The sequence below is a fragment of the Paralichthys olivaceus genome, chromosome 8 (genome assembly GCF_024713975.1).
Source record: "Paralichthys olivaceus isolate ysfri-2021 chromosome 8, ASM2471397v2, whole genome shotgun sequence".
Classification (NCBI taxonomy): domain Eukaryota; kingdom Metazoa; phylum Chordata; class Actinopteri; order Pleuronectiformes; family Paralichthyidae; genus Paralichthys; species Paralichthys olivaceus.
In genome coordinates, this window is record NC_091100.1 from 10,205,644 (window position 1) to 10,217,765 (window position 12,122).

General features: G+C 38.8%; 2 protein-coding genes across 8 annotated transcripts; both read left to right on the forward strand.

Moving 5' to 3' along the window:
* Positions 1–3,369: 3,369 nt before the first annotated feature.
* scpp9 (secretory calcium-binding phosphoprotein 9) lies at positions 3,370–4,681 on the forward strand. The gene is made up of 6 exons (XM_069530813.1): positions 3,370–3,567; positions 3,908–3,982; positions 4,074–4,133; positions 4,221–4,286; positions 4,371–4,421; positions 4,506–4,681. Exons 1-6 carry the CDS (start codon positions 3,430–3,432, stop codon positions 4,572–4,574), a joined length of 459 nt encoding a protein of 152 aa, XP_069386914.1. The 5' UTR covers positions 3,370–3,429; the 3' UTR covers positions 4,575–4,681.
* A 1,259-nt stretch (positions 4,682–5,940) lies between these two features.
* odam (odontogenic, ameloblast associated) lies at positions 5,941–9,680 on the forward strand. 7 transcript variants are annotated; one of them, XM_069530301.1, is made up of 12 exons: positions 5,941–6,129; positions 6,649–6,724; positions 7,376–7,478; positions 7,566–7,640; positions 7,730–7,765; positions 7,843–7,890; positions 8,045–8,293; positions 8,376–8,432; positions 8,524–8,646; positions 9,164–9,196; positions 9,293–9,376; positions 9,497–9,680. In XM_069530301.1, the coding sequence occupies exons 4-12, from the start codon at positions 7,581–7,583 to the stop codon at positions 9,530–9,532; spliced, it is 726 nt and encodes a 241-aa protein (XP_069386402.1). In that variant the 5' UTR covers positions 5,941–6,129; positions 6,649–6,724; positions 7,376–7,478; positions 7,566–7,580; the 3' UTR covers positions 9,533–9,680. The 7 variants fall into 7 exon arrangements, with proteins under 7 accessions (XP_069386402.1, XP_069386400.1, XP_069386401.1 ...); XM_020100350.2 differs by having other exon boundaries at positions 5,943–6,129; positions 7,317–7,478; positions 7,559–7,640; XM_020100351.2 differs by having other exon boundaries at positions 5,943–6,129; positions 7,559–7,640.
* Positions 9,681–12,122: the final 2,442 nt, after the last annotated feature.

Sequence of the window (12,122 nt, forward strand, 5' to 3'; positions counted from 1 at the left end):
AGTGAATAATAATGGAGGAGCAGCAGCTGCGGGTAACAATGCCAACCCCGGGGCCCAAAATGGAGTCCTGCTGAACGGTGACCCGCTCCTGGTGCGTTTAGTCCAACTTGGTGGGACGTTTTTCATCCAGCCAGTCGGGAACCAACTAGGTCAGGCACCTCTGCAGCAGCTCGTTCCCACTGGAGCTCTTCAACAAGGTGGAGCATTTCCTGTGGGGCAGACAGGGGGAGTGAATGTGAACCCACAGGGGCAGGTGCAGACCCAGGCTGTGAGGGGGGGCCCACTCCAACTGTTCACCGTGCTGTCACAGAGAAACGCAGGGGGAGACCCACAGGGCGCCGTGTTGACCCCCGGCCAAGTGCAGCTGATCTCGCTGGCCGGCCTGAACAACCAGCAGAGGCAGGTTCCAGCTGGTGGGAATGCAGCCGGCAGAGTGAGGTTTCAGCGCTCAGTGGCAGCTCGCCTCAGGGGGACACAGTCTCCGGTGAGGAAGGTGAACGCAGCAGAAGAGGAGGAAGAGGAGGAGGAAGAGTGCTCTGGGATGGAGGAGAAACAAGCGAAATGAGACCACACAGACATCACATCCATCTCATGATTCATTCCTATGTCCACGGCCTGTCTCACAATCTCTTCAAGCCTGAATGTTAATTTTATAAATCACTGTCACGGTGACAAATGAACAATAAATAAAAATCGAAGTTAACTGTTCACACTTTGTTTTGTTTTTATTCTCAATAAAGTAACACCTCATATTTGACACCCTGCAGCTCAAAATATGTCACAAGTATGAGCAAAAAAAACATAAAACCTTATGGGTGTGGCTCCTCTGATGCTGATGTTATTTCTGTGTGACAGTGTGGTTAAAAGTGTAAATATATATTTACAATACGCTCGTTACAACATGGTGATTTAGGTCTGGATGTGAAAAACATCCCATCACTAACATCATGGCAGAATTCCTACTGCGCACTTTTTATGTACACAGCGTCTATAGATGGATGAATAGATATGGATGGATGGATGGATGGATAAATAAATAGATATATAGATATACACACTCTACCAGAATAGATACAATATATTTATAAATTCCAAATTTTAATTTAGAAATCTATACCTTATGTTTTTGTTCTTCCTTCAAAAGTTATGCCAAGATGGATAGATAGAGAGATAGAGAAATATAGAGATAGAAAGATAGAGAGAGAGAGAGAGAGATGCTAATGTGTAAGCTCACTCACTTTATTGGTTTCATGTGCATCTTATCCTGTAATGATCGTGTGTATGTCTGTGTGTGTTTAAACTCTGATGTTAAAAAAAACTCATGCAATTTACATGTAGTTATTAGGAAAGGTCATTTGTCCTGACATAAACTGCAAACAGGAAGATTATGAGTCTTAATTGAAACAGAATGACAGCGTGTAATTAGCCTAAAGCTGCAGGCCAGACTTCCACAGAAGCTGTTTACCTGCTCTGCTGTGGTCTGTCGAGTCAGCAGCTGCTGCAGCAAAAAAGAACAAGTCCTCCCCAGACGGCCTCAGTAATGTGACAACATGCCCAGCCAGCCGCAGCAGGGACGACTCCAAACAACATGAGAAATTGTGCTGATGATATATGACACACACACATAAACAAGGGTTTTATAAATTTAAAAGGGGTCCTGGGGTCATCAGGGGTGAGACGGGTGGACTATATAAATAGTTTTATTTTTTGGTCTGGGACGAGTAAAGTTCTGTTTGAGACAAATCATAAATTACAGCTGCTACTCCTAGAAGAGCAGGAAACATGAAATGTGCACTCTCATTCTTAAAGAGCTGTTTTTCTCAAGTCACTAACCATTAAGCTGCTTGTGGGGTAGAATGGCAAAATGTTAAAATATCAAAATGTTAAATTGTAAAAACATTTGATTGTTAAAATGTCAAAATGTCAAAATGTTAAATGTTTAATTGTTAAAATGTCCAAATGTTAAAATGGCTAAATGTTTAAATGTTTAAATATTAGAATTCTAAATTCTCAAAATGAAGCTTCCTATCTACCTCACATTTCTCTCCTGCATTCAAACCTTCATTACATAGTGATTACATGATCCAGTAAAAGTTTAAGCCTTTCACTCATGTTTGCACAAGCATTAGCAGATCAGGTTTCAGGTATCACACACCGTCTAATTGGACTTAGCAACAATCCACCCTCTAAGTCATTCCTCTTTGTTAACCGTTTAAGATTCTCTCCAAGATTGTTGTATTTGTTTTTATGAATTCCTTGCTGTGTCATTCCTGTTTGTGGTCCTGTTTGTGTCAGTGCATATTTCTTAATCCCTCTTGAAAAAGAGATCTTAAATGAAGATCAAACAACAAAATAAATCAAATGTGTAGTTAAATTTAAGGGTACACACGTGGACCAAAGCACTCCATAATGATGTCAGTTGTTTGCCTCGGGGCCACAAGCCGCGAGCTCTACCAGGTTTAAGTTTAGCAGCTTCCAGAAAACCTCCACAAACCCTCCACAAGACACTGAATCACTCTGTTATTGTTTGTGGTCACTCAACTGCATCGAGGACAATGTAGAACAGGGTCGAAGAGTCTTTAGAAAATAGACACCTCACTGTGCTTCATTTCTTTAAATCTCATATTCTAGAGAAAGAAGATGTCATATCAGGAGTTCACCCGTGACACACAGGTGACAAATACAGTTTGTCAACAAGTCCGTTTTTCTTTGCTCTAATTGGCTCATGATAATCTGAGGGACTGATAAAAAGATCACAGAACAACTGCTGTGTAGTCCTTCTCGGCACATAACTTTTGAAGGAAGAACCAAAATAAAAGGTATGAGATTTAAGATTTAAAATGATACAAATACTGAAATAGACATTTTCTAACTAACATAACACGCATGTTACTAAAAATCTACAGAATTTATAAATAAGCTGAATATACTCTGGTCTTTTTTAAAGGTATTTAGACCTCGAGATGAAGCTTCTACTCCTCAAAACAGCACTTATAGCCACCATCTGCTATGTGAGTATCTATCTATCTATCTATCTAACGATCTCTCTCTCTCTCTCTCTATCTGTCTGTCTGTCTATCTATCTATCTATCTATCTATCTATCTAGCTATCTATCAATCTATCTATCTGTCTTTCTATCTATCTATCTATCTGTCTGTCTATCTATCTATCTATCTATCTATCTATCTATCTATCTATCTATCTATCTATCTATCTATCTATCTATCTATCTATCTGTCTATCTGTCTATCTATCTAATGATCTAACGTTTTGTCTCCTTGCTTCTACAGGTCAGTGCAGGAAAGGTAATTAATTAATTAATTGCTAAGTGATTAGCACAATATTCCAATAATTAATAGTTAATAGTGATCAGTCATTAATAACAGCCCCGCTCTTTGTCCCTGCAGACACAGAGGCTGATTGCAGCCATGAATGCAGGGATGATACCTGGTATGTACGGTGGAATGGGAAATGGATTAAACCCTATGATGATGGCTGGAGGCCTGAACCCGGCCATGGTGACAGGTGGAGGGTTGGGCTTCGTCGGGCAGCCTCAGTTTGCACAGGTCAGTCAATCAGGTTTTCAACTTAACTTAATTTGTATAGCGCCAAATCATAACATCCATTATCTCAATACGTTAACATTAAGGAGAAACCCAACAGTTCCCATAATGGGCAGCACTCTGGTGACCATGGAGAGAAAAAACCCTCGTTAACTGGAAAAAACCTCTAGAAACATCTGATGACTGGTTTAAATCCCAGCTTGTGGAGTTTGCATGTTCTCTTTGTGTGTGCATTTCTTAATTTGCCATCCTGTAAACTGAACAGTTTGAATTCAGATTGCTGTTAAGTGAGATTTTGTCTGATATGATGAGATTCACAATTCTACTTTACCTGTCTCCCAAGTTTGTTCCACGAGTTCCTGCCTTTGCTTTACCGGCTCCTGTTCCCAACATGTACCCCGTCCCTGCAGTCAATGCGGTCAGTGGCGTCAATAACACACATCAAGTTTCATTGCTTTCAGAAAACCAGACAAAAATGTTTTATGTGTCTTTTTTAATCCTTCTTTCAGTTTCCTTTCATGGGAGTCCCTCAAATGCCACAGATGAATCCTGCTCAGCAGCCTCTCATGGTTAACACTCTACTCTGGCTTTTATCACAGGTTATATTATGATAGGTAGAAATTTAACAAATCACTGCATCTTGCTGTCTTCTGTAGGGGAGTCCTGGAGGAGCCATGCCACAGCAGCCTCCTCTTCAGCCTGATCCCCTCAGAAGATTCAGGGTAAGAAATAAATAATCTGCATTTACATCTGCTCTGGGCTGAAAGAAAACAGCTCAGGCTAATTGCTGTTCTCTGAATTTCCAGCGTCAGATTATGAAACAGGACGACAACATGAAGACCACTATGGATACTCAGGTATAAGATTGTATATTTCACTGAAGAACAAGGTTCATTTCAGTGTTTTCTCATTCACCAACCCTGTGCTTTTTATTTTCTCAGATTCCAGCTCCGACTGACAAAGCAACGGCAGCTCTGTGTGATGACCATGATCAACATGAGGATATTTAAGATGGCACTGGAATATAGTGTTCAAAAAAGCTTGACTTGTGATTGATTCATAAACTAACACTCATATGAATCTCTGACTGCACAATAAAGATTTCATCTTCCTAAAATCAAAACTTGTTTGTTCAATACTTCTGATTTCACACCAGCTCATTATACAACGAGAAAAGTTCATTAGTCAACTATAACCTGCAATTTACAGTTGATCTCTACTGCCACCTAAAGGCTAATGATGATAAAACAAACTGTACAATAAATCACAACTCCAATTACATGTAATACATATACATAGTATAAAATTATTAAGTATGGGTGGGTGCGCTATATGCATGAAGTAAAAATGAATATGTGATAATAAATATATCACAAATGTACAGTTATACATAATTGTGCTGTATGAAAGCTTGAGACTTTTAGGGTTAAACATAGAAAAGGTTTTCAAGGTTTCTAAGTTTGGTCAGAAATACTTTTTTATGAAACAGTCTTGTTGACTTAAAAAAAAAAGTCTGGACAATCTGTTAGACAAAGGCCATTTTCATGGACAGAAATGTTCATCTGTTAGTGCAGGAAAAGCACATGTTGATGAACTCCATTAAAAGCCTCATTGTTGGTATCCTTGAATTGTTCAGACTGGCTCACAGTATTTTTAATGTTTTGAATTATTCCCAATAATGATAATCATCAGAACTGTTTTATTAGTTATAGGCAGCTTTGGAAAGTTAGGAAATAAAAATAAAACAAACCAAGGACACAAAATAATAATAATTATAATAATGATAACTTTATTTGTACAGCAAATTTCAATACAAGTAACAAAGTGCTTTAACAATCAAAGTAAAATAATAGTAGTAAAAATACAGATAAGAAGAAGAGGAGAGATAAAACAGTACAATAGTGGTAAAATCATAACAGGGATACAGAAGCTAGTGGTCGAACACCTTCGTGAACAGGAGATCTGTAAGTCAAAATGTTTGCTGTGAAAAAGGCCCATTGCACACATTTCAGTTTCAAATGTTCATAAAACAAATGTACATAAAATGTGTAACTGAAACTAATGAACAGAAAACTCCAAAAGCTTTGAAATGCATTAAAAACAGACAATAACATACATTTACATTCATATATATATCTACATGTTTTCTGTGAGGAATCTAAATTCATCACATCACCAACGAGCGTATGTTTTCACCTGTTTCATGATTCTGTCGTCTGAACTGCTGTGAGCTATTGTGACTGATGTTTCTGCTGGACTATGGACATCTTATATTATGGACGTTTTCCTCTTGTGTTTGGATTTGTGCTCTGTTGGGTTTCCTGAATATTATTTTTGAATCTCTACATTTACTTCCTGTCTTCCTCTGTCCAGTTTCCTGCCCATGTGATCGTCTGCACCTGCTCCTCATGTGTTTCACCTGTGTGCAGTCGTCCCTCTCCCTTGTGTTTATGAGTCTTTGTGTTTCTCTTTGTCTCAGTTTGTCTGTTGTCACATGCTTTGTGTTTCGGTCTGCCGTATTGATTTACCTGGTGTATGTGCACTGAATGCCTGCCACCTGAGACCGTAAGACTTTCGTTTTCACATTTAATTCATGTTCACCAGCCATGTTTTCATTCCTTTTGGGTCCTTTCAACTAAATCCCTCACAGTCTGCATTCATTTATTTGTTAGAAGGATTACATAAAACACATTCTCAGCTGATTTCCATGACATTTTAAAGGATAAGAAAGAACCCATTACATTCTGGTGCGGTTCATGGAATTGTATTTTTACTTTCTTCAACAGGGATTTGTGTTATTTTTGCGACTTAACAGAGAATAATTCATGGACTGTGTCCAAAATCACTCACCCTACTTCACTATGTAGTGACTTGGTGACTATATAGTGAGATTGTCTGCAAAAGAAATAAAATGATTTCAGACACTATACGGCACAGGTAATATATTTTAAACTTGGTATTAATACTTATATTATATTATCAGGTAAAACAAACATTTACTGACCATTACGTAACAGTATAAATACACTTGTTTGCCTTAGTTTATACTGTGATACTCTGCTCGTATTTATATTTGTACGACAGGTCGGGCTGTTCCTGCTGCTCTCTGTCTTCTTGTCTCTCTGCTGCAAGCGCAATGCATGATGGTATATATTGCTCGGTTAGTGTCGCACACTACTTTACACGATGCATTGTGGGATATGATGAGTCCACTGTAAAGTTCCCTATATATGGTATAAAAGTGGCCAACTTGCTTAAAAGTGGACTATATTGGGATTTATGTGTGTGTGCAATCTGGTGCAGATCCATAGAAACATCCAGATCTAGAGAGGGGAGTGTTGACAAGTATTTTGAAGTTCCACTGAATGCCATTTTAGTTTTTGTCTCATGAACAACATGAATCCCAACAGTCGACCATTAAAACCCATGATTTGCTGTTGATACGTCAACATCAGTCTGAAAAAAATGTCTCAGTCTAATCTCTAAGCTTCCATCTCCCTTCTGACAAATCTCCTGTGTAACATCTGAGGCGCCACTCTTTAAAAAATCAATATCGCCACATAAAGACAAAGGTTCTGTCTATTAAAGGAAAGCTGCTGTTTTTCTCAACACTAGATATAAAGAGTGTGGTTCAGTGCACTTGTAAATTGTGAATCTACGGAGACTTGTTAATAACTTGACACAGACTGTGTCATGGAGTTTACAGACATGACTTACACCTAATAACACACTTAGCTGTCCGGTTTTGCAAGTGTCTGAGCCTGATGCCGTGAGGAACGTCTGTCACACTGACCACACGCCGTCTGGACAGGTTGACTGTGGACGATGACAGCTCACATGGGGAGAATTTAAAAGGGATATGGACACGGTGAGGAGGCAGGAGCACAGAAAGGCAAAGCAGAGCCCGAGAAACGGTGAGACCAGTTTGTGGAGCTTGTTTCACTGAAAGTTTTCTGTCTTGGTAAAATGTTTCCATCATGATTTTTTAATTCAGTTTTCAGACACTGTTGAACATCATGAAGCTACAGACTGCCCTTCTGTTGGTCGGCCTGTTGGGGATGAGCGTTGCTCTGCCAGTGAGTAACATGTGTTGCTCTACTATATATCGCTCATATTGCAGCATCTGAAATAACAGATATATTCATTTCTTCCTTTTTTTCCACAGATGCAGATTGGAATCCTTGCAAGCAACAGCAATGAGGTGAACTAGTTGATTTAAGCATTTATGGCTGTTGTTAAAACACTCAGAAATATGATTCAATATTTTTGTGTGCTCAGATCCTGAGACTGAATGGACTCACTCTTGCAGCTCTTGGACAAACACAGGTGAAAAAAAAAAAAAACCTGCTGCTGCTTTAAAATCATATGACAATTTGTTACCATGAGTTCTAAAATAAGTGTCTCCCTCAGGCAAATAATAAAAAGTGCTGTTTGCTTTGGAAAATATATGTAAGCTGAAAAACAACCCCTTCTCCTCCAGGCGTCTTCATTATTCCCCCAGTATGTGCTTCAGCAGCAGCAGCCAGAGGTGCTGCTCACTCCTCAGGTGATGAACTTTAACCCGCAGGTTACCGGCCCTTTTGGTCCCCAGGGGCCTCAGCTGCTGCTCCCCAATCAGGGCAACCAGCTGACACCGATGTTTGTCCCCAACGGGCAGCAAGAGCAGCTTGGGCCCCCACAGGACCCCAATGCTCCTAATGTCCCTCAGCAGGCCCAAAACCCTGTGCAGGTACGACAAGGCACCTTTCACAGTTACACATCTCCTCGTTGTCGTGTAAAGTTGTTAAATATATATTTTAAATCTCCTTTAGATGTTTCCACAGTTTCAGTACCCTGCGTATGGATTCCCTCAGTTTCCTAGACAGCCGGTATGAGTCAGACATATTGTTTTGTTTGCAAATGTCCATCTCGCCATTTAGCTTTAGATTTAAATCAATGTGATGAATGGATCATCCACAGGGCTACCGGTACTTTGTGCCTTCTTACGGATACCCCCAGCAGAGGAACTCTGTGGTGCTGCAGCCCAACACCGCTCAGCAGAACCTGGAGAAATCCACACAAAGGCCACAGCTCCCTCTGCAGGTCAGACATCTAAATTGGACATACTGGAGAGGTTAAAGTTAGAAGAGAGTTTTCAATAAAATGGTCAAATGTGTATCCAACAACAAACATCTTCACAGAGAAAAAGTCAATAGATCAGATATCTAAAGTTTTGTATGATCTCTTTTACTTTGAATTAAGTTTTGGAACTTGTATGTGGACGATGATGACAGTGACGTGACTTAACGATAATAACACAGCTGCTGATGTTGAGTCATGACTGTGGATGTGGTAACTGTGGTGCAATGACAACTGTCTGCTACACCGACCACACAGTGTCTGTCGTCTGTCTGTCTGAGCTGTGGCACAAATCATGTGGCCCCAGTCTCATCTGTCAACTGATGCTGTTTGTACATCAACCGTGCACGTTTTATATCCCAGTGCGACTGATATCATTTTATTAGTGTATTAAATTTATGTATTCTCGTTGCTAAATACATGCATAAACTTATCACTGATGTGATATTTTGTAATTTAATTTTCTTTCCTCCAATTTCAGCAAGCGACCCTGCCAAAGGTGCAAACAGAAAGAGTGAGTGCACGACAGAATACTAACTAAAACAAAAAAAAAAGTCTCCACCAGTAAATTCTAATGAATGTGTTTTCATAACTTTGATATTTATATCAGACATGGCCACTGGGGACACAGAAAGAGACGACTACAATTCCTCCTGATCCTCGTGGCGATGCGTCTGGTCCTGGGATTGATGAGGTATGTTGTTTTTACAATTACAATGTTTTACACTCACAAACACAATACTGCCATTTACTGCACAGAATCTGACTTGAATAATCAATTATCAAACAGTTGCTTCTGTTGTTATTTCCCCAGGGTCACTCCAACTTCCCTTTCCTGTTTGAGCCCTAGACAAAGTCACCTGGCAAATAACATGTGATCCAGGAAAAAAAACCCGATTTCCATGTGTTGGGTTTATCTGTCTTCTAAATGCAATTTATTTGTGTTTGTATAATAAACTGAAACTATTTTGTTTCAGGAATTTGCTTCCCTTTCATAACATATATAAATAAAGACATTTGTCACAGATAATTGTTTCAGAGTTTTATTGTGGTACACAGATATTTGGCTTTTACAGCACAAATTAAGAATTCCATGAATGATTTAAATGAATGTAAGACGGAAAATGTCAACCACGATGTCCAAGACTTGACGAAGTTGGAGAATCATTCTTGGAACCTTTTTAAAGAGGGAGACAATAACTGTTAGTCATCAAATTGAAGTTCTGAATCATCTCCAACAAGCTCATTGACGTTCATCTTGAAAACGAAAAATGAAATCTTTGAAGTTTCAGATGGTTTGATAAGTGATGCAGAAGAATGTGGATGGGAAGCGTTAAATTCATATTTTGATAACTAATATTAGAGAATAGATTCAGATATATATACGTATATGGTGTTACTTGCTATAAGACAGACATGAGCTCCAAAAGAGATGCTCCCATACAAACTCTTCTCCTCTTCAATGTGTCCTATTGAAAATATTTATCACTGTTTAATTGTTGACTTACCAGTTACCTTCATATAGATAGTCTGGCTCAGAACGAATGTTTTCATGGGGACTGAGAATTGAATGAACCTCCCTCTGGGTAAAGCACAGAGAAAGTGATGAGTACAGTAAATGACTAATAAGTTGCTGGTACAAGAATGTGTGGCAGCAGGTCTTGATGATCTCATGAAAACATTCGTTCTTGATGATCTCTATATAGTATATATATATATATATATATATATATATGTACAAAAAAGCAATTTGTTCATCATATGGGAAATAAGCGTGTTGGTGTTATGTCTGTGATTTAGTTGACTCATACAACTGTGTGTTAAGTATGACAATTAGGTCAGATATTAATTTGCCAGTAGTAAGTTACCACCCACTCATTAAAATGAATCAACTTACAGTCGTTAACAGAGGGAACATGTACCTAAAATACCCCTGTGTTGTTTTTCAATTAATGTTTCACAGTTTTGCATCAGTTTTTTTCCCCCAGTAAAAAACCTGTCCTCTCCTGAACATATTTTACTTTCCTGTCACTTGTGAAGTGGTTTTTAATGCTGCTAACTTTAGTTCAGTTGAGCCTGTTGCCTTCATTAACTGGCAATGGAACAAGTCATGTTTACATTGTGCTTCATTGTCTTCATCATCTAGAGACACTGGCATCTCTGAAGAATCTCTGAGGAATCTCTCTAACAACGAATGACTGTAAGACTTGAAACACATACGTGCCTTGGTCGAAAGCCTCTAACGATGCCTCCATCTTCTTCTGGTTGTTTTGTCTGAAACACACACACACACTATCAACACTATCAACACTATCAACACTACCATCAGGTGTTATTTAAATTTACCAACTGTTAAGCAGATTGCTGCTAAACAAAATGTAGTTGTTTTATTACAAACTAGAATGGCACAAATAAGCACCAAGGCCCAACAGTTGATTTAAATCCAATCAAGCTGCACTAAATTTCACACACTCACAGATTCTAGACCCCTAAATACATCAGATTTTTTTTCATCAAGATCCATGAATTAGTCCCTGGGAAAACAGTGCTGAAAAATCAACACTAACATTTATGTTCTCCCCTGTACCAAAGTTTTTGGAAATCCATTCATGTGTAATGTAGTTTAATAACAAACAATATGATAAAGAATATATCTATGTACTCACGTGAGCAGTCACAGCTGCTAACACCAGTAAAACTGCGACACAGAAGAGCTTCATTGCGTCTGATGAACCTGTAAATATTATTTAGGTCAAACAACATCAATGTAAATGTATTAGTCCCAGACATTTCATTAAACATGAGTCACTCCCAGTATAGCATGTATGTGTCCACTCATCTACATTGTGCAAGTACGTGGCATTAATATAGATCAGACATCAGATATTGGGACATTTCTAAAACGAGACATCTTAGTCATCCTCGAGTATTTGCAGCTGCGCACTTCACCTGTTGTTTTTTAATCATTCCCTAATTTACTTCGATTTCTTTTCTTAGCAACAGTTAGACAGAGGCAGGGATTAATAACAATGAAATGGAAATTGAACATTTCATCTGATCATTATGTGATTTACGTGCATATATGAGTAACTTAAGCTGCCATATAAACCACTATCCGAGAACAAGAGTGAGCAGACAGAAAAGCATGTTGACTGGGTGTTGTCTGTTACCTGTCTGAGCCCCTCCATTTGTAAACATAAGTGTTTCCACATCCTGCATCTGTTTACTCACTTACCAACACCAAAAACGTACGAATAAAGAAACTAAACATCTGTCAAGACTTTAGAACATTCAGATTTGGCAAATCCAGAACACAATAGTGTATTTATTTCTGATAGGAGCTATTTTATATGATATGGTGCAGGTGTGGTCACAGGCTCTGAACAGTCACCACACCTTGAAATGTCAAACAGGATAATAATGACAATTTCCCAACAATG